General features: G+C 43.5%; 2 protein-coding genes and 1 long non-coding RNA gene across 8 annotated transcripts in view; all 3 read right to left on the minus strand.

Annotated features, from left to right (window-relative positions):
* Window positions 1-25,369, minus strand: part of RIC3 (RIC3 acetylcholine receptor chaperone) — a 513,554-nt gene that overhangs the window by 472,849 nt on the left and 15,336 nt on the right. The gene's annotated exons all lie outside the window — the stretch shown is intronic.
* Window positions 1-25,369, minus strand: part of LOC310666311 — a 446,582-nt gene that overhangs the window by 184,210 nt on the left and 237,003 nt on the right. The window lies entirely within an intron of this gene.
* Window positions 1-25,369, minus strand: part of LMO1 (LIM domain only 1) — a 101,977-nt gene that overhangs the window by 8,917 nt on the left and 67,691 nt on the right. For all 6 annotated transcript variants that reach the window (XM_083412412.1, XM_083412411.1, XM_083412415.1 and 3 more), the window contains exons 2-3: window positions 21,678-21,891; window positions 1,700-1,825 (exon numbers count right to left, since the gene is read on the minus strand). In XM_083412412.1, coding sequence (XP_083268538.1) covers window positions 1,700-1,825; window positions 21,678-21,891 — 340 coding nt within the window. The remainder of the gene's footprint in view (window positions 1-1,699; window positions 1,826-21,677; window positions 21,892-25,369) is intronic.

A 25,369-nucleotide genomic window follows, 5' to 3' on the forward strand; every position in this document is an offset into this window, starting at 1 on the left:
GCCAGACTGGGTTGCGCAACTTCTCTGTGATGCTCATGCTCGCAACTCTGTAGGAGAAAGATGCAAAAGTTACGATGAACTGTAGCGATCAGGAAGCTTACAAAAATTGTGCTTCCTTTCCCCTCTACATGGTGTAGTGTCCGGAACTATTCCAAGAGCACAATCCTATACAGATCTATTCAGAAATAAATCCCATTGAATTAAATGGGACTTAAGCACAGGTAAGCAGGCATAAGAATGGCAGACTTAACATGGTTCCCAATTCCCAACACACTGACGTTCCTCTTTATTTAAAGCATTTTTATGGAAACTTGATTCTGAATTTCCAGTACTGCTACATTTTATATTGGACATTGTCAGATTCTGTTTCCTCACAGTTATCTGTACCAACCTGGTGGCCTCCTAATGCTGTGGACTACATTTTCCATAATTCCTGAGCACTGACCATGTTAGCTGGGGCTAAAAGGAGTTGTAGTCCCAAACGTATGTGGAGCACCAGGCTGGCTACCCCCATTTGCATGAAGCATTTCCACCTTCTCTTTAGAGACACTGAAGGACTTTTTAATTAGAATAGATGTTTCTGTAATTTTGCAAGCAGCCCTGCCTGGACTGCATGCTGTCTTGCTCTTGAATTTGATCTAGCTTAAAGCCTAGACCAAACACCACCTTGAGTGCAAAGATCATCTGCGTGGCAAATCTCAGTATGTACTATGAGGGTGTATGTAGCAGGGCAGCATTGTTTGTAGCTGCTTCATAACTAGCAGATTTCCCTCCTTTTCCTGACTTTGGAAACTCACTGTAGCCTGAACCTTTCCCTAAAGGGCTCCGAGACCAGGCTGGCCTTGTGTAGAGTTTGGAATTTTAATGTGACAGGACTCCTAGGTTTGATGATTATGTGTCATTGGGAAATATGGTTGCTATTTGAGAGAAAAGCTCCAGCCCCAGCTAACCCTCCTCAAATTAAACCTTAAGTGGATACCCTCCTGATATCCATGCACAACATACAAGTCGACCACGGTGCATTAAAAGCTGCAGGACACTTCAGTACAATGGTGATGCGAAGCACGCCAGAATAGCGACCGCGCTCTTCATTATATAGCCTCTCCTATTATAGCTTGCCTTTTAGGCACACATGATATGTCCCACTTAAAGCTGCGCTCTGAACAGACCCTGCCGACCGTGCGGCGAGCTGATGGGGCTCTGCGAGGAATTATTCTGAAGAGCTCTATTTCCTTTGACTCTTCCCAGCCCGGCCTCCGAGCCTGTCAGATGCCCAACTTAAGTAACCTTGATTTAAAAAGTATTTATGCCAAGCCATCCTCATATCAATGGATGTGCAGCAGACCGACAAGAAGCTTGGCTTTGAAGCTGCTCATTCAGTTGCCTGGGTGCCGCTTAACACCACCTGCTAGCCTGCAGCACAGCACTCACTTTTGTTTGTTTGTTTGCTCCTGCCACAATCCAACCTACCACCAATTCCGCATGTTGGCCTATCAGGGGGAAGGCTCCAGTGTTCCATTAGCAGGTAAAATGACTCACCCAGCAGTGGCAATTTGAAGGCCTGGGAGAAGGTGATGGATATCAAACCGTGAGCCAGACTTTCTTGTTCCACTGGGATCAGGGGTGGGTGGGGGGTGGGGAATAACTTGCATTCTTTCTTTCTTTCTGTTCTGTTCATATAAAAGCCTCATGTCCTCACCTCTGGTTGCAAAGCTGGCAGGCAAAGCAGTCCAAATGGTAAACATTATCTCTGGCCCTCATCACCATCTCAAAGGCAGGGATCAGCTTACTGCAGGCAGCACAATTCCCCGTGGTCCCAAAGAGCCTGCCAAGGAAGCACAATCATTAGAAGCCGTTTTAATTAAATGGCGGAAGGACTAATTAAGTGTAATTAGCAGTATCAAATACTGTATTGCACCAATAAAGAGAAGTTGCCGTCCCTTATTTCGCTGACCAGCCAGTGTGTGGGAATGTGGGCTGAAATGGCACGGAGAAAAGAAAAAGGGAGAAGGAGAAGAAAGCTGGGCTCCTTTGCTCGGCTGCTGAGCCTCCTGCTAATTGACTGGCTAATGAAGAAATGCATTTTGCACACAGAGCACTATTTTGGGGCTTCCAACATCTTAGTCAAAGCAATCTAATTGCCCCCCCTTATGCAAATTAAGAGCATCTTTGCAGAACATCTTTACAGGCCCCTCTTTCAGACCTTCCGCTTTCTAATTTGCTATTCTTTCATCAATCCCTACTGATTTGTTAGCTATACGGGGGGGGGGGGGGGGAGTGCCGGGTATGTTTTTTTGGGAGCACTGGATGTAAACATGTTCCCTGTGGGCCACAATTTGCCTTTGTTATAGGCAGAAGTTGGGTGAAGTTAAGATACCTGGGAGGCAGAGAGAGCTAAGTTTATTCTACATGATACTTAATTTTTTCAGACTGGGGGTGGGGGTGACATTTTCAATCTAGAACTAAACACTGAAACAGGATCCTATGCTGATGGGACCCCAGGGTGATATCAACCCATGCAAGTTTGGTTTGGCTCAAAAAACTCATCTGAATTATTTCACATTCAGTCATTTAGTGCTGAATTGGAAATGCAAGTTGATCTTTCCAGTGCAGAACAGATCCCATGACTGCTTCCACGTGGATCAAGATCACTAACTACCACATCACTGGAGGATTTTCTAGGACATGGAGGAGTTGTGATCTGAACATACATGGGCATTCGCAAAAGCTACTCAGTCCATCCATATCCACTGGAAGAGTCAAGTTGACTCCACGTAAACCATGTTTACGGGGCCCAAAGTCTCCCTCTGAGAAGAGTCCAATCTTCCCACAGTTAAAATGTTAAGAATCTTAATTGGAATCTCAACCTGGAAATGAATTTTGGCAAAAAATAGTGTTGCCTCCCTCTTATTCCTTTCTCTTCAATTTCTCAATGAAAGTAATTCTTCCTCTATATCAATTGGTTCCACCCCACCCCCACCCCTGGTCTTTGGAGATAGCTTTTGTGTCAACACGAATGCTTTGCCAACTTTGTTATCTGCTTCCACAGATACTGGCTGCTTTCAGAGCATGACACTCCAAGAAGTACGGTTTGCTCTTCCAGGCCCACCTACAAGTCCTTGAAGATCGCTGCAGAATCACCAGCACATGAAGAATGCATCACAACAACTCTTATAAAAGTGGCGGGAATCTCTTGACAAGTACGACACATGGGAAGTTCACCGCATCTCAGTCGTAGACCACAAGTTTTGTACTCAGAAGGTCCTGTATTTTCAGGTGAAAGAACCATAAGTAGCAGGGCCTGCAACCTTGGGGAGCTATGGCCAGTCAAGAGTAGAAAATGTGGGACTAGATGGACCATTGGACAGACTCAATATAAAGCAACTTCATACCCGGTCAGATTAAGTTCCTCTTTAACAATAAATGTAGGCAATAAATAGCTTTATGTGAAAGGCAATAGGTTAGATCCTGATTGAGTGGGTTAAACTTTTAAAAATCAGTAGGATTCCACTCTTTCATGTCTCATTTTTCAGGCAGATTTCAATGGGGCCTAAGTACAACTAACTTACTTTAGATCCAATATGATTTATTATGTAATTACTACAGCGGTGTGGAAGACAGCATTCTGTTGCCTTTTCCAACACACAAGAGCTAAACCTCTGTAGTTTGCAAATGACTCCACTTCAAAGTTTGCATGACAATGGTGCCAATCAACTGCTAGCTACACTTTAAGTAAAAAATACTCAGTAAAAACTACAAAATACACAGTGTGCTGATTTAGTATGTGAGTATGACTCTGTGATAAGGTCTCTCTTATGTGTTCAAAACCTGGGGAGATGCATCCGTCTCCTCCTTCATTGTTGACTTTCGTGAACAAGAAAAACATTCTTGTTCACCCTGGCTTTTGATGACTGAAAGATACTGGCCGTGGCAACCTTGAAATTAGCAGCTGTGAGAGTTTGCCATTGTGTTTTTAGATGTTCTATATGCTTTCAAATGTTTTAGTTGGTTTTAAAATTGGTTTTGTTTTAAATTGTATTGTTTCAACTTGTTCATGTCTGCTGCTATAGAAATGTAACAATAATAACTGTAATTGATGCTTATGTCTTTTATAGATGCAAGCTACCTTGAGGGGGAAGGCTCTTTAGGGCCAAATGAGTAGATAGAAATGCTTGTATATATAAATATTAATATGGGCCTAGTGCTATTGCTAATATTTGTGCTTTTAATCCTGAAGAGAAAATTTGCAATCTTCACTGCTTTCATCCTCACAACAGACTGGCAAGATGGTTCATTACTATTCTCATTTTACAGATGGGGAGCTGAATCTGAGATTTGTTGAAGGCCACACACAAGAAAGCTGTCACACGGATGCTACTTAAACCTAGATCTGAGTTCAGCTTTTCATCAACCGTGACGCATCCTTGCTTCCATTATAACTGAGCTCAGGCTGTAGTCTACCTCAACAGAGCCTTGAGAATCACGTTCCATCAGCGACTGGGTGCCGGAGTATAAATATGCATCATAACCTTCTGATGACCTACTTCTATATGGTCTCACCATGAGGTGATGGGAAAAGTTACCACAAGGTCAGAGGAAAAACATTGTCTAGATCTGCGTGAAACCAGAGTTTCCTGTGCAGCCTGTTCTTGGAGAAGTGGGAGAGTATTTGAAGCTTTTGTCTCTTTCTCAAACAAAGTTAGGAGTATTTGTACAAGACTCTGAAGAGTTTTAGTGTCAGTCCTCTAACTTGCACTTTAAAATAGAACCAAGCAAAAATGATTCAGCGGTGGAGCAAGCTGATCGGGCGCCTGGAGTGGCGTGTGTACCCTGCACCCAGGGGTGGGGCCAGCTGCCCATGGGGCGGGGAGAGCCAGGTCAGGATACTCCACGGGGCCTCTGAGGGGTCTGCCTGCCTCCTCCCACTTAGCTGCCCTACAGATGAGGCGGCTGGCGGACTGTTTGGGGCAGCGCAGAGCCTGTGGGCGCCCAAGCCATGCATCACTCCCAGGAGAGACGCATGGCTTTGGCGTGCTGCAGGCCTTGCAGTGAGTGCTGCCTGGCATTTTGTCACCCCCCTCAGTGGTGACACCCAGGGTGGCCTGCCCCCACTGTATCACCTTCCTCCGTCCCTGGGCTGGTTGGCACAACCTTTAGCTCTTTGAAAAGGCCTCCTCCATTTCAGTAGTATTTCTTGGGGGAAGGGGCCCACATATATGAATGGGACAAAATAGCATCTGGAGGACACTACACTGGTTACCCCTACCTAAAATATTTGAGAGATAGCCTTTTCTGATGCCCCAGCAGTGAAGCCAACACTATCTTCAAAAGTTAGATATGAAGATCAATCTATTGCATGTTTACTCAGAAATTCATCTGTGTTAGCTGGATTTAGGCCTTTGGAAGTGTGTTTCGAATTCCAGCCTAAGTCAATTGATATGAAAGGTCTTTATTCACATTAGTTTGTTGTAATGACTACATTGAATGGATTTTATCCTATTGTTACTTTACATTGTTTTAGCTCAAGCTGTTATCTAACTTAATGGCCGCTATAGTGAACAATAGCTTTAAGCAAACAAGTAGAAAGAGGCACTAAACGAATTTTGCAACAAAAGGGAAACAAACCCAGGAAATGACTATGCAGGGCATTTCACATCCCTCAAAAGACATCCCACTGAAAAAGGAACCCCACAAATATTTGAACACTTCGAATCTCACATGAATTTGTTCAACCAATGTGCTTTCTGGGGTCAGCTGAATATGATTTTTGCCCCAAACAGTGTGGTGTAAAGGAGTCTAGTCTTTACTCAGCTATGAAGCTCACCTTGGGCCAGTCATTATTTCTCTAAACATAACCTACTTACAGGGTTGTTGTGAGGTAAAAAGGGGATACGGAGGCCCATGCATGCTACTTCCAGCTCCTTGGAGGAAAGGTGGGATATTACTACTACTACTACTAATAATATTAATTGCTGCTGCTACTGAATGACTACTAACTCATCACCTCTCTGTAGGTTTTATGAATATAAATGGCCTAAATCAGTTCAGGAAACTATAACATTGCCTCATCTTGATTTGGTTTGTGCTTTAGAAAGTCTCCCCACTTCTTTTATCTTTGAAATGAGACTATACTTGTTTATCTTTAAAGGGACACTAGTTCTATGAAAACTGGGAGGTAACACACAATGTGTTTATCAGACAGTTGCAAATTTATGTCAATTTTGCCAATAAAATATAAGTATCACTGATGGATGCAGCTCACTTAAATTGCAAAAAAATGGAGGTTCTCAGCATTTTATTGCTGCACTCATATTAATCTGTGTTACTCTTCCAAATGACAAAGTTGACAAGTTGCTTTCATCTTTGAAATCAGAATGCTACCCCTCTGATCTTTAAAATATCCACATCGGTTACCATTATAAAATAAATAAATCACTGCCCTATATCGAAATGGGGAAATTAGAAGCAAGCTAATCCTAGATTTGTTCAGAGCGCAATGCCACTCCATGTGCGAATATAAAAAAAATCCATTATTCATTAGCATCACAGTTGTGTGGAGCTCAATCTAGATTAAACAAAAAAAGGGGGGGCAGACAGCACCATCTGCATTGTTAAACAGGCACTTTTTGTCACCCTTTGAATTAGCGGCTTCTCTAAATGGAAATGATGGGAAGTTTGGACAGATGTTCACTTAACTATTTAAACAGTCAGCTTAAGGAACATGAAAAATGTATTTGGTACTGGATTCACCTGCCTCCTTCCAGGGGCTTTGGGGGTAAGACAGTGTTAAACAGCTTTGAATGTTTGCATAAGATTTAAGGCTTATGTTCTGTCCAGCTGAAATCATGTTGCTTTTTAATGTCTGTAACAAATATAGCTCCCAGCTAGTCTGCGTGCTCATCTCGTCCTCGGCCTCAAACATTTCTTCCCACTCTTCAGTATATGAATATATCTCACTTACTCTAGCACTTCCAAGTTCAAATTGTCTTTTGTGGGAACGGCACAGAAGGGTAAAGTTGCTTGCATTTAAAAATGTCCTGGGATGTTCAACGAGCAGTTAGGTAATCTAAGTGGGGTTGTCAACAGGAACTAAGGGACATAAACTGAATACATCTGCTATGCGTTCTAGACCGAGCTCTTTGGCATGCAGAGGTTATGTTCCCAGACAACTGGTCATGACTTTCAAAAGGATGTACAAGCAGAGTTTGAGGGCAGAAAACAAGCTTTGATTTTTCAACGCATTGGCTTGCACCCTAAAATAACTTACCTTAAATAAGTTCACGGAAGGGAAGGTTTCCATTACTTTCTCCCCATTGCAGCCGCCACCACACCTATCCTCTCTGGAGTCCTCTTAAACAATGTGGAATGGGGTTCCAGGGGATTTTTGGGAATGGGAAGATGGGTGAACTTCCTTAAGTCAACTTAGCTTAGGATCCAAACCTTTCTTCCTTTCTTCTCCCCCCCCCCCAAGATAAGGTGAGGTGATGACCACCAACTTGGATGACTTAGACTGGGGGAACCTTTGGGCCTTCAGATGCTGTTGTACAACTCCCACCATCTCTAACTATTGGGATATTCTGTCTGGGGATGATGGGAGTTGGGGGTCCAAACCACACCTGGAAGGTCACAGGTTCTCCATTCCTGGATCAGCTTCAATTAGTAGCGACAGCTAAATGGTTTGCTATTTTAGTAGCAGGTTGGGGGGGGGGGCAACAAGAAATGATCCGCACCACACACTCCTTGTGAACTTCCTATAGGCATGCAACTGGCCAAAGCTGGTAACAGCATGTTAGAACAGAAAGACTTTGATTTGAACCAGCCTTCCACAACCGATGCCTTCCAGATGTTTGGACCAGCATGAGCCTGAGCCAGCATGGCCAATGGTTAGAAATTATGAGTTGTAGTGCCAAACATCTGGAGGACACCAAGTTGGGGAAGGCCTTCTCAACAACAACAAAAAAGCCTTTTCTTATGTCCCATTCTTCCCTTAAGGACTTCATCTGCCCCTATGATTTTTTTTTGCAACTCCATTTTTAAAAAGGGTGAAAGTGTCCGGATGTTTGCCATGTACCCACAGTTTGGTAATATCAGAAAAGCCATCCATATGTGTTCTCAAGTGAAGGAGGGGAGCATGTCTCATGATTTATATAGCCCTGAAGGCAAGGTATGTTTCCCACCAATAAATGCATTTTCTTTTGATAACATGACCAGTTGTGCTCCTTTCCCTAGAGAATCTACAACAGGATATTGGAGGTGGTTAGGAGTGAGGGACGTCAGGATTTCTTCCAGCAATAAAAATCCTCATGACTTAAATGTATCAAAACAAGGGAGAGGATCCTCAGTCCCTGTGACACCCGCCCCCCCCCCCCCCCGGTCTTTCATACAAAACGCAATCTTGTCACTCATATCAATAGAAGGCTCAGACATATTAGTGCAGTATATCATAAGGTCCTCAATACTTAGCCAGCGTGATCCCAACAGGAAGGAATGAGTCAGAGACAAGAGAAGCTTTTATCAGCTTTTAAAAAACTTTTTGTAAAATAAAAGTTGGCAAGCAGCAAATTTTTAAGTACAGATTTATTTTCCCTTATGTAACGGAAGGGCCTAGCCAGCTTGTAAATAAGCTTAGGCTATGCAGATTTAAAATTTAACACAATTAAACTTTTACCCTGTGGTAGTAATTATGCTTAATGGCTCTTACTCTGAACTTAACCATGCCTATTGTCGTCAGCCAATCTGAAAGCAGGAGTTTAGCCAAGGACAATTTTCTGTAGTTTATAGGCACACTAAAATCCTGCGAGCCTAGAATCCCATTGGCTGTTGATGTCATTGTGTATAGTAAAAATTAAAGCTAATTGGCACAGAGGACTGGCAGTGAATACGAATGAATTGATGGGAGAAAATGGAATAAAAGGAAGCACGCTTAGCGGCGTGTGACTGTTGAAGGCGGCTTTTTATTTAAAGACTTCTCTGTTTAGAGCAGCAATCTTTTGTATAGTAGTTTGTGCATGTTTCAGGGGCTGCAGCTATGTCCCAAATCCATGGCGGGTGTGCAGATTTACCTAAGGTTTGGTACTTTGTCCAAAATGATGGCACAGTGAGCAGGTCCTATGATAAATATGGCAAGCAGGCTGGCTTCTTCCAAGGAACAGTAATTGATTCTTTAGAAAGGCACATTAGATTTAATGCTTCTTTGCGCCAATTCGCTTTCTTAATGAGGACAGTGTTGCTTTCAAACTCATCTCAAAGGGTGTCTTCTTTGTCCCCCTCTCAGCCCCACCTCTGTGCCTTCTGTCAGGATGCTCGCTATGTCTGACACTGCATCGCTTTCTCCACTAGAACTGAAACATTCAGTATGGCTCTCCACATAGCATGCCTCCAAAAATGGCTCCCTTCTGCCATTGTGCTCTGCCCTGGCCAACATGCGCAGGACCTGCACAAATATAAAATGGGGGACAGCTGGCTTGCCAGTAGTACATGTGAAGAGGATCTAGGGGTCTTAGTAGACCACAAGCTTAACATGTGTCCACAGTGTGATGCAGCAGCAAAAATATCTCCAATGCTATTCTAGCTTGCATCAACAGAAATAGAGTGTCCTGATCAAGGGAAGTAATAGCTCTGCTCTTTTCTACCTTGGTCAGACCATACCTAGAGTACTGTGGGCACCACAATTTAAGATGTTGACAAGCTGGAACGTGTGCAGAGGAGGGCAACCACAATGATCAAGGTCTGGAAACCAAACATTATGAGGGCGCTGGGAATGTTTAGCCTGGAAAAGAGGAGACTGAGAGGAAATTGCATAGCCAATCTTCAAATATCTAAAGGGCTGACACATGGAAGATCGAGGAAACTTGTTTTCTCCTGCAGTGGAGGGTAGGACCCAAACCAATGGCTTCTAGTTGTAAGAAAGGATATTCCAACAAAACACCAGGAAGAACTTTCTGGTGGTAAGAGCTATTCAGCAGTAGGATGGACTCCCTCAGAAGGGGGTGGACTCTCCTTCCATGGAGGTTTTTAAGCAGAGGTTGGATGGCAATCTGTCATGGATGCTTTAGTTGAAATTTCTGCATAGCAGGGGGCTGGACTAGATGACCCTCGGGGTCCATTTCAGCTCTACAGTTCTATGATTCTATGTACCTGAGATGAACAGAGCAATTATCATAGTGATATTCCAAAATATAAAATGTGATACTGCTAACAATAATAATAATTTAACCACAGAAAGTGTTTCTGTAATCGAATTGTCTCAGTAAATAAGCAACAGCATCAACATCAAAAGAAATTTATGAAAGTGCCCCAATATGAAAAAAATTCAATATGAATAGTAATAATAAGTCTTACATAACTTTAATAATAATAATAATAATTTATTATTTATACCCCGCCCAACTGGCTGGGTTTCCCCAGCCACTCTGGGCGGCTTCCAACAAAACACTAAAATACAATAACCTATTAAACATTAAAAGCGTCCCTAAACAGGGCTGCCTTTAGATGTCTTCTAAAAGTTTGGTAGTTATTTTTCTCTTTGGCATCTGGTGGGAGGGCATTCCACAGGGCGGGCGCCACTACCGAGAAGGCCCTCTGCCTGGTCCCCCGTAACTTGGCTTCTCACAGCGAGGGAACCGCCAGAAGGCCCTCGGCACTGGACCTCTGTGTCTAGGCAGAAAGTACAAATGGTTTTTATAATGTCTCATCTCTTTCACTATTGTGGATCTAGATAAGGAATAGAAATTGTACTGGAATTACTGCATAAGGCAACACATCACATTACACAGCATCTCTGAAATGGGACAAAAATTGACCTTCAATATATGCCTGCTTATGAGAAAACAATATTCACATGGCATATCTCTAGGGATTGACAAATCTGCCAATTTTCCGGTTCCTTTCTTAAAAAAAATCTGTTCTCCATCAAGTTCCTTATGAAAATTCTTCAGTATCTTAATGTGAATTTCTCCTAACAAGCACATTTTTGTATGTACTTGACTTTCTGGAAAATCTTCCAATGGGGGGGGGGGGGGAACGACTTCCTCGTCAGAGACATATTTAAAAATATCACAGATTTGCTATTGTAATGATGACATGCCTGTCATTGATGCACTCAGCCGCTGAATCTAGTTTTCAGCAGAATCCCCATTTGCTGAACCATGGTATTTTCAAGCTCCAGTTTATCAGAATTCATTGTGCATCCTCCATAGAAACACTACAGCAGCTTTTATGAAGCTCTGCCTATCCACAGGATCTAGTGCTCCTTGGGCTGTTTGGATAAATATTTGCGCACTTAATTAACAGGACAGCAACCAATGAATTGTTGCATCAAGAAAGTGCAGTGTCTTGTTACAAGCTTTTTCTGTGGTATGATAAAAGGTGACCTAGTTTGAGAGTCTTTTTACACTTTTCCAGTCCGATGAAGAGACAGACGCACAGATGGAACAAGATACATGTGCTACCTTTTCAGATTCACTCTTTGGCATATGTATGGTAAAGATCTATAAGGAAGAACACTTACTTCCCTTCTACAAAATAAATTGCACCTTTTTAGTTGTGCTAAATGGCACATGTATCTTGTCCATCTAGCTCAGGATTGCCTGCAGCAGGTATAACCAACCTATGGCCTTTCAGTTGTGGTTGGACTACAAATCCCATCATCCTGACCACTGGCCATGCTGGCTGGGACTCCAACAACATCTGCAGGGCTATTGATTAGACACCCCGACCTACATTTACTTCCAGTGGCTCTCTGGGGTTTCAGACAGGAGTCTTTCCCTGCCCTACCTAGAGATACAGTGGTACCCCAGAAGTCAAACGGATTCTGTTCTGGAAGTCTGTTCAATTTCCAAAATGTTCAGAAACCAAGGCACGGCTTCCAATTGGCTGCAGGAAGCTCCTGCGGCCAATCGGAAGCCAAGGAAGTCACATCGGACATTGGGGTTCCGAAGAACGTTCGCAAGCCGTAACACTCACCTCTGGGTTTGTGGTGTTCAGGAGCCAAAAGGTTCGACTCGCAATGCGTTTGGGATCCAAGGTATGACTGTACTGGGAATTGAACCTGATATCTTTGGCAAGCAGAACATGTCCTCTGCTACTGAGCTGTAACCCTTCCACATGTATGCTGTTTAACAGTGCCTTGCTTACCTGGATAGTACTCATCTTATAAAAGAGCAGTTTTTGTTGGCAAACGGATAGCTAATGGTTACAACCCTGGGGTCTGCATGGAATAGTGATCACCCTTTGATACAAGGCACCCAGAAGGGGAAGACTCTATCCTTCATAGATGAATGGGGATTGAAGCAGCAGATGTGATTCAATGTATGCAAGTGTAAAGTGAGGCACATTGGGACAAAAAAACCCAACCCTGCCGTGGGTCCCATGGTGCCAATCAAGATAGATGGCAAGCAGAGGAGGAGGAATGAGAGGCTGGGTGTGGCAAGAGCTCAAGTGGTGACTTGGGAAAGGGTCCTGTCACAATATTACCAGAAGATACCAGGGGTGCTGCCAGGGATTGTCCTGAGGAGGACTGCACTGAGGAGGAACGGTGGGAGCGTCCCCCTGCTCCTGATCAGGATCCTGAATCTTCCCAGGAGCAGGAGGACAGTATAGATTTTGAACAGTGGTTTGCAGAGGGACATAGTTCAGAAGGCAGAAGCTGGGAAATACTGGATGGGGAACAGCTAGGAGAAGAAGCACTGGGAGAGAGAGAATTAACAGATTCACTGTCTCTGGGAAGCATTCCTCCGCCCAGCCCAAGAACAAGAAGAGCTGAAAAGGTGGCAGAACAGAAAACACAATGATTGTGGGATCAGGTTACAAGACACGGTAGTGACGTGGGTGACTAGGGAGGAAGTGGGTGGGACCCTTAATTGGGAATTCCTAGGAATGGATTCTTTGTTCTCTCGCTGTGATCATGAAAGTTTCTAACTGGTAAGAAGACTCTTTTTCCTTTGTTCTGCTTACCTACTGCCAAGGTGGTGGGGTGGGGAGTGGGAGAAATCTGATTCCCTGAAGCCTGACAAGTGCCAACTTGGATAAAATATGAGAGGGACCCCAGGGAATTCCTGCCACACATAATCAATCACAAGACAAACCATTTGAATGTCAATGCCCATCATTTGGGGTGGGGGTGGCCCTCTCAATTTTATTGGGGGTGAAGAGACCTTGGCCCCTAGGAGTTGGCTCTTAGGCCAATGACACATAAGGCGAGGAGCCAGCCTCCACTCAGCTGTCCAAGATTTCCATGGTAGCTGAGGAGGCAGCTGACAAACTAGCAGGGCTGCATGCAGGTTCATCTTGCTGGCTTTCCATTGGCACCTTGCTGATCACTGGGGGAACAGGATGCTGAATGAGATGGGCCTTTGGTCTGATATAGCAGGGCTCTCGTTATGTAAGATTCACCCTAGCCACTGTGCCCTTTCAGCTATCAGTCCTCCTCTCTTCATGCCAGAGTTTAAGAAATCAATTACTAATTTCAGACAGAAGCCGTTACATTTCAAAGCAGTAGACTCAAACCAGTGGTGATCTCAATATAAAGCTTCTCATCTCTGAAGAAGGAAGAATTTTACTATCGGGCACTTTCTTCTCCATGTCGTCCAGAATTTGCTAGAGCCCAACTCCATTTCTTTTGAGCAAACCGTGTAACCATTTTACAAAAGAAATCCAGTAAATTTGTACAAATTTGAGTGCTTCATTTCAACCACAGGGTTTTGGCTTGCCGGCCGCAGTATTAGTATTACGTGGGGGAGACACCTGGGGTGTAACTGCTGCAACGAGCATTAACACACAACTTGAGTTTCACAGAGGCTATGCAAACACACATGAACAGAGCAGAGGTCTCTTTGGACAGTTTAAAAATTATCAGTAGCAAAACAGCAAGTCTGAAAGTGCCAGAGGCAGGTTGGAACATCAAACGGCTGCAAGATTTAGTCCACGCAAGCTTTTCACTTAATCACAAGGCTTTAGGAAATAATAAAAAAGTCAACTAACAAACCAAGTGCAATCTATTTTTGCCTTTAGAGTGTGGAACTTCGACTAGACGGCCTCAGTTAAGATATCATACTTTGGGGAAGGTCTCTGCTTCAAAGTTGCAGACAGTGCAATAGAACTTTTATGCGACCCATTACGCCAAAGCCAGTATGCTCTAATGGGATGACTGCTACATCTGAGAACGGTAGAAATGGGCAGCTGTAAATTTCTGCTCAGATCTTTCAAGCCAAATGTAGGTTAAATGAAAGGAATAGGGAAATCCTTTTATAGAGATCACATTATTATAGCAGCGTCCTCGCCTTACTCCTTCTCCCGGCATTGCCATTCTGATGTGGCAAACCCACGTTTCGTAGTAAGTCTTGTAGGATAGTATCACAAAAAAGGGAATGAAAAGTGCTATAGCTTCCCTAGCATTGTTTAGGGAAGCATGCTTAGCACCCAAGTGAGTTGAAGATTCGCTTGAGATAAATAACAAAGGTGATGCAAAATTCCTGCCCACATTTGTGGTGTGTGCATGGGTGTAACTGCTTATCTGGAGAACACATACAACTCAAATTTCTTGGGACCTAATCAATGATACCTCCAGATATTGGGGGTGGGAGGGAAAATAGTCAGTACAATGAACCTCGTCTTATGATTTATTGATTGCATTTATATCACACCTTTTCTCCAAGGAGCTCAAGGTGGCATACCTGGTCGTTGTCCCCCCCCCCCCCCCCATTTAATCCCCACAACAACTCTGTGATGTGTGTTAGGCTGAAGCAAGTAGGGCCAAGCAGGCGTTTCAGCCCTGGTCTCCCACTCTAACCACTACACCACATTGCTTTTGCTTCCTCTGAAATTCTACCCAGAAAGCTGGATGGGGTCATTTAGTCCCTGCTGCTTGCTACACCAAACCATGGAAGGGATTGTGGGGGAAAAAACAGTTTGTGGACTTTTTTTCACCTACCCATGTGTGTCGTTAGTGGCTGTGTGTCAGTGACATCCATTCGGACTGCTACGGCATAATGCAGGAGGCCAGCAGTAGGGGGAGCTAGAGCCAATGGCAAGCAGAGTCAACTACTTTGAGCTTTGTTCCCATCTTCCTCCCTGATGAGCTCAATGCAACACTCAGACTGAGGATGAACCTGGCAGCCAGTGCTACTCCCTAAACTGGTTGTAAGTAAGAAGGCAGGCAGGTGGGGGGCTAGCTGGAGACGCACAGAGGTTAGTGGGGCAGTGCCTATTTTGCCCTAATGGACCCCCCCCCACTTCATGTATGGTTCTTGCTTTTACCCTCTTACATAGATGTACACCTTAAAAAATATGAACAGATTGATAACCCCTTTCTTTTGGGAATGATGCTTCCATCAAAATTCTAAAGACTGGTGCTTTCTATTTAAAAGTTCACTATTCCTGTCCAGTGGTATTTGTTGCCAGTGGCCACAAAACATGACATCTATTTGTGGAAGAAGCACCATTTGCCTTAAAACGATTCTTGGTTTTACCAAAGTCCGTTCCTGAACACAGAAGCTGCAGTCACTTGTATTAATCACTTTGACAGTTACTTGAGTCTGACAAGTTTGGCATGGGTACATGCGACATTCAGGGTCTATGTGCAGACCTGTGGTCTGACCATTTAATTTTGTTCCACCACCCTTGCCTCAAAATGGTAGCCTGATGAAAACTAGGTATTCCCGAGAGCATGTCTTCTCCAGGTAGAAACGGCACACTTCCAAGAATCAAGGTCTTACTCTGCACAGACAGTAATCAAAGGAGACACTGCAGCTACTGTAAACACCTTTCACCCACAGTGCTTATGAAGCACTTTGGAAACTGAAACAGGATGTCCACAGAACGGTTGCTGAGGACAGACTAAAATACAGACCGCTGCACTATGCAACTGGCTGAGGGTAGGAAACACAGAGTATTGCTGTTGGGCTACAGTCATGGTTCTTGAGCAATAAAACCTATCTTCTCAGGACATGCAGCTAATGGCCAGGATGGCTCTCCTCATCACAAAGAGAAAGAAAGTCAACCCATCATTTCTTTAGTATATACCTTAAGGACTGCCTTCCTCAGGTTACCTTGGGTACCACCTGAGCCCTTATATCCTAGCTCAGTCACTGAGGGTTCATCCATGCCTCCATTTGCCCCACTGTCTTTCCCCAGGAAACCCATAGTTTAGCAGAACAAATGGCAATCGGCTATTTGTTCTGGTTTAGCACCAAAGAGCGGGTTTTTCAGGGGAAAGTGGTGGGGCAAAGGCAAACCGCTCCGACCCATGCTTTCTAGGCACGGGGAAAGTGTGGCCAAGCCCTGAGATCATCCAGAGGAATGCTGTTAGTTGTCCCCCATGTTACCAGTAGCAGACCTTGGACTCAGCTATACAGCTATATAGCTGAGTCCAAGGTCTGCTATTGAAGCTGCAAACAAAACATTTTAAATGTGCTGTAAAGTGCAATATACAAATGTGATACTAGATGGCGAAAGTGAGCTCAATATATTTTTCACAGCATTTTCACAGCGGGTTTTTTTATATGTGTGTAGATTCCACCCTTGAGGTCTCAAATTTCAGTGGTGCCCTGTGCGACGGCAAAATATAGCACCCTCCACTGGCAGCACCTCTGAGGTTTCTCACCTAATGCAGCTGAATAGGCCCTCAAATCTGTGCTCCTTCGGATCTGCCTCTGATGTTACAGACGCCTGACTGGTTTCAACTTGTTCTTGGGCACTGAGCACTGCTAGTCGAATGCCATGGAACACTCTTCTGGCACAGATCTGACAGACAATCCTTACCTTTTGACATTTGGGCGTCTCTTGAAGACCCTTTTAGGCCACCAGGCCCTCACAGTCATTTAAAACCTTCTTGATTAGTCAGTCATTTAATGATTGTTTCATACTGTGTTAGTGATGTTTTATGTTTTTTCGTATACATATATGTATACTGCCCTAATATTTTATGAGATGGAGATGTGTGTGTGTGTGTGTGTGTGTGTGTGTGTATACATACACTTTTGTTAAATGAATAAATACTAATTTATTTGAATATATAGATGCTAAAAGAACTTAAAATGCTGATGAATTTCCATTAGGTTTTATTTTATTTTATTTTTAAAAAATAACAATTTAATGTGGAAATGTGGAGAACTGAATTTAAGACTGGGAAAATGGGAAACCAAAACTGACAGATTTGCCTATTCCCTAGCTGCACTACCAGACACTGTCTTTGTTTGCAGAATACTAGCAGCACGGGCACCAGAAGCCACAACCATTAGATCTCCCTATATCACAAACTGTTCACGAAACTGTGCCTCGTGCTTTCTAGCTGTTTTACTTGCCTCCTTGTTTCTGGATATAATGGCATCTTTATGGAAAGGCTCTGAAACTGCATCTCAACCGGCATATTTTCCTGCTAATGTAAATTTAAATGTTAACCTTGAGAATGCAACTACTAATTTTCTGTGGGAGCCTCTATTTCTGTCCTGAATGGAACAAGCTTTACAAGGCATATGACATTCCAATAATGTGCCACTCAGCCATTTAGAGCCATTGTCAGAATACAGAGATGTGTATCCCCCTGCTTTCCCTTCCTATTCCTGCCTTCCCTTTAATTGCAATAAGCCAAAATACAAAAAAATAATTATGGTGAATGGAACTGAAGTCGGTTAAGGCTGGCAGGAAAGGAACATCAGCTCCCTGAAATCGTATCATACAACCCGACCCGCAGCCATGACATGGTTCACGGTGATTGTTTACATGCTTCAGTACAAGAAGCCTCTCCAAAGTATTTATTTGAACAAATAAAATGGACGTTTGCATAAATCTATGTTCAGATAGCAGGTCTGTGAGGTTCATTTACAATAGCTCCTACAAGAAAGAGCGAGGAGTTATTCATAACATTCAAAAAGGCATTGGGCGGAATCCAGGAAAAGCTAGTTGTGACTACTGAAATGGGACTTGGCTGCGATGAACTAAAATCCTATTTATTTCCGTGAGTCTCAACTGTGACAAGTTTTTGCTGGGTTGTGGGGCCATAGCTAATAATCAACTAACCATAATTCCATTTGATAGCTAAGAAGAGCAATGCAAATGGCACTCAAAACGGAAGGAGGGGGAGTATGCATGTTGAGAGCACACATCTCAATGGGAAAAGGAGACTTCCATATCTTGCCTCACACAAGAAGCAGGGCAAGTGGAGGCACAGGTCCCTCTCACGGTTGATGCCCTCTACTTTCCTGAAACGCCAGTGCCTTCTTCATTGCGAGCCAGTGTGGTGTACTGGTTAGGAGTGATGGGCTGGGACCTGGGAAACCAGTGTTCAGGCCCCTACCCAACCATAAAGCTGGGTGACCTTAGGAAAGTCCCCATTCCTCAGCCCACAGGGTTGTTGCAAGGGAGGAAATGGGAAGGAGAAGAAGAAGCATATATGTCTTCTTAAGCTTCTTGGAGGAAAGGTAGGATGCTAATGTCACATTAAAACAAAAAAACAGACAAAGATGCCAGAAGATGAGAGCCAGTGTAGTATAGGTACCAAGGGACTGATTTGTGGACCAGAAAAGGTTTACATTTGTCTATTGAGAAGACGGTGGCCTTCCACAGGGTGGAGCGTGCAACAAGCCTTTGATGGAGGAGTCTTTTTCCCAGATTGCATCTGTACTGGAAGTATTTTTAAACTGTTTATATACATATGGAATTGCTTTCAAATGTTTGCATTGTTATTAGATGTGACATTGTTTTAAACTCTTCTATGTATTGAACTGTTTTTACATTATTACGGCTCTGTTTTATTTGTTTTATAAATGTATACTTTACTGCTGTAATCCGTTCTGGAACATTATGGTACAGGCCAGGTAAGAAATCTAATAAAGCAAGGAAACAAACAAACAAACAAACAAACAAGATTTTAATTCCATACATTGCTATGATTCTAATTATACCCAAAGGTAAGATTTTGAGAGGGACGCAGGTGGCGCTGTGGGTTAGACCTCAGAGCCTAGGACTTGCCGTTCAGAAGGTCGGTGGTTCGAATCCCCGTGACAGGGTGAGCTCCCGTTGCTCGGTCCCAGCTCCTGCCAACCTAGCAGTTCAAAAGCACGTCAAAGTGCAAGTAGATAAATAGGAACCGCTCCGGAGGGAAGGTAAACGTCGTTTCCGTGCGCTGCTCTGGTTTGCCAGAAGCGGCTTAGTCATGCTGGCCACATGACCCGGAAGCTGTACGCCGGCTCCCTCGGCCAATAAAGCGAGATGAGCGCCGCAACCCCAGAGTCGATCACGACTGGACCTAATGGTCAGGGGTCTCTTTACCTTTACCTTTAAGATTTTGAGACCTTTCTGAGGGCTGATTTAAAATGAGGGGGAGTGGACATTTTAGTGTGCCAAGGCTGCATTTCCCCTCCAAATCTGTGGTGATGATTTCTCTCTGGAAAGAGTCAAGAACATTTGCAGCCCTAGTCTTGGTACCGAGGGCCAAGGCGATGATGCAAAAGATACAAGCTAACGGGGGGTCACACCTCCAGAGTGTCAGTATTTTGCGGGAGGGATTCCAGTGCAAGTTTGCTCAATTAAAGTGGGTTAAAGGACTCTGTTGCCACGGAGCAACAAATCTATTTAAGAAACAAACAAACAATTTTTTTATGGTTAGGAAAGTGACAGGAAATGCGCTGAAAAGTGTGAGCAGAACTAACAATCAACAGAAAGGTGTATAATCACTGTGCAAACGAATGAGAATGACTGCTCGGTAAAGACTGGGCGTGGTCTAACCTCTGCGTAAGCTTTGTGCAAGCAAATCAGGACGGATGCTCAATAGGCAAGTCATCTGCAGAAGCCCCCAGTCTTCAGTGCTACCCATTTATGCATTTGAACTGGAGCTGGAACCAGGCCACCTTCCCTCACTTTCGCCTATGCTGGCATGACAGCCTGCAGTCCCTTGCGTGCCACCTGAAAGGACAGAGAGGTCCCAAATCCCAGAGCTCTGGTACAAAGCGATGCTGGCATTTTGTAGGAGTAGAGGGAATGGCGTGTGTACGTGTGCTAATGCATTTGAAATGGCAAGAGGGCCTGAGCGGGACAGTCCCGTTCCACTTGCCCTACACAGGATGATGCCTCTTCAGGTACAGCACGGCAGGCCTCTGTGCCAGGGACCAATGCCCTGTTGCAGTGCACTAAGTGCCGGGGATACTTTTCAAATGGTATTTGAAAGCTTTTCTGCCATATGCTATTTTTTAAAAAAACCCACCTCTGTTATCCTACGTGGATACAGCATCATTTTAACAAATTTATTGAGCCCCGCGAGAAAGCTGAAGGAACCATTCAAGCCCACCTAATCCACACAACGGGGCTAAGAATGATTCAATGCATATAAAACATCTTCAGCAAAAGTTTATCCACACATTTTGTATAGGCTTGGTCCACACAATCGCTGCTGAGGTGGAAAATGGCAGTTTTGGAATTTGGAAAGTGGTGTCAGGTAGGACCATTTACAAGAGCTACGTTATTATTCAGCCCGTATCTGGAAGCAAGGTAAAACCATTGTAAGGCATGCATACATTTCCTTTATTTCATGAAACTATGAATGTTTCATACAGCCTGTGCTATTTTTCTAGAAAAAGAGGAGCTGGAACTCACCATGAACATCTCCCTCATTCTCTTAGAATGGTAATGGTGCTCACCTGAGAGGTGCTGGACTTGAGTTATGACAAGTTCCGGCTGAAAAAAATGCCCTGCCTATAGCACAGGGATTGGGAAGACATGGTGCCCCGTATATTGCTAGACCACAGCTCCCATTATTTCAGAACACAGGCCATGAAGTTTTAAGTTCCTGGTGCACCAAATCCAACATCTGAAGGACCACAGGCAGCCTATACCCATTTGAGAATATATATTTTTTTAGCTCTTTATTTCTATTTGTATTATCTGAGTATCAACCCCATAGTATTTTTGTTGCTGAATTTCACAGGAAACTGATTGTATCTCAATTGTTACTAAATTATGAGTAAAGCTTATGCACTTCTTTTACTTTTACTCTCCTCACTGCAGGAAAAAGTAAGCAATGAAGGGGGAGATCATATTGTTTTTTGAGCGTGGGAATTCTCCTCCTTACCCTGGGAGAAAAACCATCTTTTGAAGGTTTCTCAGGATCGTGGGAGATTCTGCATTCAAATAACTGAGGGATTCCCCTTTGGTTGCTCAGTACTTATGCAATTTGGGGCAAAAGAAGGGCAAAGGAGGGAACATTTGCAATCCCAATTCATTTCCCCAAACCCTAGCAACTTTGGCCAAAAGAAATGAGAGAGAAATAAGGTCCAACAGACTTTCTATTTTACTTCACTGCTAAAAATCTAAGCATAATTTCCTTCGAAGGTGCATCAGAATAGTAAATTAACTAAGAAACTTAGGGTGTGAATGCATTTCATGTGTCTTTTGATATTTAAATAGCAGTTTGGGGGGTTTTTTTGGGGGGGCAAGTATAACCCTTTCCTTCTGTACTATGGTTCCAACAAAAAGCACCCCACCAAAGTTATTCTTCCCGAGAAGCTGACACAGGTTTGTTTTGTGGGGGTTGGTCTTCTTTGTACAGGTACGCCACAGATTTTCCAAAAGGAAATAAAGTTAACAAACAATAGAGGTACGTCTTAAACGCCCCTGGCAGGAAGAAAAAGAAAGCAGTTTATTGAGTGAGATGCTTATAAGCAGGTGTGGCATAAAACCTAACTTACCTCAGGTAATCTCTGCGGCAGAGAATGAGATTTGCCTTTGTGTAAAGTGTTGATCCAACCTCTCCCAGGCGACAGTCGCAGCAGGCGCACTTTAGACAATCTTCATGCCAGTACTTATCCAAGGCCTTCAAAAGGTATCGGTCCTTAATCTTCCGGTTGCAGCCAGCGCAGCCCTTTTGCTTCCCTTTCGGCTGGACGGATAACATTGGCACACCTATGAACAACAAAGCACACCCATGAGGACGTTACAGGTAACGTTACTGAGCAGGTTCCTGCTAGCTCTCTGAGGAAATCCCCAGTACAGAATGTTGGCAGGTTCTTGGTGTTTTCTAGCCGGTTGTCCACTAAGTGAACAGACAATCTGAGTCCGGTTTTTTTGCTCTGAGCAGCATGATTAGTTGCTGGGATATGGCCATAATTTGCCCCCATCATCAAACTGGCTTGACACCATGGATTTTGCTTACGTCAAGGGTGGGCAACTTGCGGCTTTCCAAATGTTGTTGAGCTCCAACTCCCATCAGTCTCAGCCAGCACGTCCAACAGTCATGGATGATGGGACCTGGAGTCCAAGGACAGACATCCAGATGTCCGCAGGTTGCCCACCTAGTTGAGGTTAACCTCTCTGCTACCTCTAGTGAGTCTTCTGCTTGACTTCCAGAACTACTCCAGCGATTCTGATCAAAAAGCTTCATTAAGGGAGGGGGGAAAAAACATTTCAGAAGATAGGCTTTATGCAGACACGACATGATTGGTATGATCAACTTGTTGCAACTTTTTGAAAAAACGTCAAAATAAAATAGAACAAGAAAAAGAGGTAAGTAGCGTCTCCCATTGGTCAGGGATCCAAGAGCTGCTGAGATGTTGCACCTTTTGCCTCTCAAGATAAACATCATTGCGAGGAGAACACCAGCCTGCCCTCCTTCATTGGCCAGAGAAGGGAAAGCTGCAATGAGAAGCTGAAAGGCAGCAACAGTGGCCCATAAGCTGAGACAGGGCCACTGAGCCACTTTCTGGATGATGTCGGTGTTGTTGTACCTTACCTGGACGAGGCTGGGGTGGCTGGGGCTACACAGCCTATCCAGGTAGCTGGAGTCAACACAAGTATTGGGGAGTGGGCAGCTGGGCAGCTTCACCCAGGGCTGCTACTGAAAGGAGTTATGCTAAGGAGGCGGGAGGCGAATTCTTCAAGCATCTGACAATGTTTGGCCACAGTCAAGTAACAGGTGGCCAGCTGACAATATTTGGTCAATTGACTGGCATGCTAATCCTAGATGCTTCCCTGGAGCTTCAACCGTCAAGGTCAATTGCTGGACCTTGGTCAATACCTGAAGCTGCTTCCGAATGTCGTGATCAAGTAGTATGCCTCTCAGCATGTCACGAGAAAAGGTATCACATGGGCATTCTACAAGAACGGGCCTTTTTTGCAGTGGCTCCCCGTTTGTGGAATGCTCCCCCCAGGGAGGCCTGCCTGGTGTCTTCATTATGCATCTTTAGGTGCCAGACAAAAATGTTTCTCTATAACCAAGCCTTTGGCTGATTAAATATTCTTTAAATGTGTTTCTCTTTGGTTTGTTTGTTTGTTTTATGCATTTTCTGTTCTCATTTTGTATTTTTATGCTGTGAACCACCTAGTGAACTTCGGACTAAAGGCAGTACAGTGGTACCTCGGGTTAAGTACTTAATTTGTTCTGGAGATCCGTTCTTAACCTGAAACCGTTCTTAACCTGAAGCACCACTTTAGCTAATGGGGCCTCCTGCTGCTGCCGTGCCACTGGAGCACGATTTCTGTTCTCATCCTGAAGCAAAGTTCTTAACCCGAGGTACTATTTCTGGGTTAGTGGAGTCTGTAACCTGAAGCATCTGTAACCTGAAGTGTATGTAACCGAAGGTATCACTGTATACAAATTTAATAAATAATAGTAATAATAATAATAATGATACCCATTCTGAATACTATTCTTTTATTCTTGGGGTGATCCCACAAGGTCCCATTACATACACACGAGGTACAAAGAAGAAAGCAAACAGCACTGTCAAATTCTGGTTGCAGTGGATCCATATATAACTATACCGCAATTATAGCAGAGTAAATAAGTTAGCCAATTGTGTGTGAGGATTTCCAGGGTTTGTGTTTTGTTTCTTAGAAAATAATAATTTCTTCTCTTGCCCCTGGTAGCAAATGTCTTTGCTCCTACTCCTGAATATTTAGGAACCATCAATATCCCTATTAGAAATGCTTGTTTCCTTGCACTAAAAACAAACTCAACCCCAACGCACTTATTTGGCCTGAGATGAGGAGAGAATGAAATGGTTGCTAGTAGGATAGTCAAAGGAAAAACTCTCTTGCCAAGTTGAAGTAGTTTTCAGACCAAAGCAGGATATATTATGGAATTATTAACAGACCCTTAACCATAGTGGTTCTAGTTAATCCCGCTATGGCAAGTGACATTTTATGCTTTCCTTAAAAGCAAGGGTGACCTGAGGGTAGCAAATGCTCAACACATAAAAACCGCCACTCTTACAGTAATAATTGCTTTGTCAGAACTGCAAGCGGACAACAACAGCACTTAAGACACTTCAAGACAAACAGGGAGGTATTGATCCATTCGTTATCAAAAATGGCCTCAGTACTATGGAGACAGGTCAAGTAATGTTCAAAAACCCTTGAGACTTAAAAAGAGCCCTCTTCACTGAGCCTGCTGGAGTCACAAAAATCCACTTTCAGTGTTAATGCCAGCAACTTTTGACTTTTTTTTTTTTAAAAAAAGCCTACCAAACTCATATTACTAAGGAAAAATACAACCATGTTCTCAAAAGACGGCACACAATCAATAGTGCCACTCAAAATATGTCTGTGACTCGAAATATATGGATGCATGCATAGGCATTACACAAGATCTCCCCTGGGCAGCTCCCTGTTATTATTTATTTGTCAACTGTGTGTATCCTACTCTTCCGCTAAGGAGGTCAGAGTTGCACACAGGATCTAGAGAGGTTTGGAGAATTTGTCCTTTGCAAACTCTTCCGATGAACTGACTTGATCCACAGCTTCCAAAGTAAGGTGTGGGTCAGAGTGTAGCTATCCTTCAGATTTCACTCTCCCCTGGATGTAGTTCTTGTGCTAAAAAAAAATGCATATACTCAGCCATTACCTGACCGGTAACGCTCTTGCTTGATCGTATTTTACTGACAATTATTTATTTTTACTGAGTGCTGTTGTGTTTCATCAATGGTATTTCTCTTTTGTAAATGAAAAACTTTTATAATAATACTAATAATTATAAGAAGTCCGTATTTTCAGATAAAATATGTTTGAATACACATAGTTTTGAGGAAATAATAAGTTTAGAAATGTGTCTTTTGTGGCAATACTTCACAAAGACATACTTTGATGCAGACTGTTCTTTTTTAAAAGCTTACACGTGTACGTATTAATGTGCAAATGGGACAGAATAGACTTAGGAATGAATGTACAGGTTGGACTGAAACATATTGCCTCATGACCACCCAGTCAACTCCAAGGCTCTATGGGGAGCTGAATCCAACTTTCCCTTTACTGAGTTCATCAGTCTACCCTCTAACTGTACAGCCATTGTCTGCTTATGGATGACTTTGTCCATGTATATTTAGGCATGATCCCAAGTAAATTAGCTTAAAAGTTCCACTGAAATCAATAGGAGTTATTTTCAATT

The sequence above is a fragment of the Podarcis tiliguerta genome (assembly GCF_965153285.1).
Source record: "Podarcis tiliguerta genome assembly, chromosome: 1".
NCBI lineage: Eukaryota > Metazoa > Chordata > Lepidosauria > Squamata > Lacertidae > Podarcis > Podarcis tiliguerta.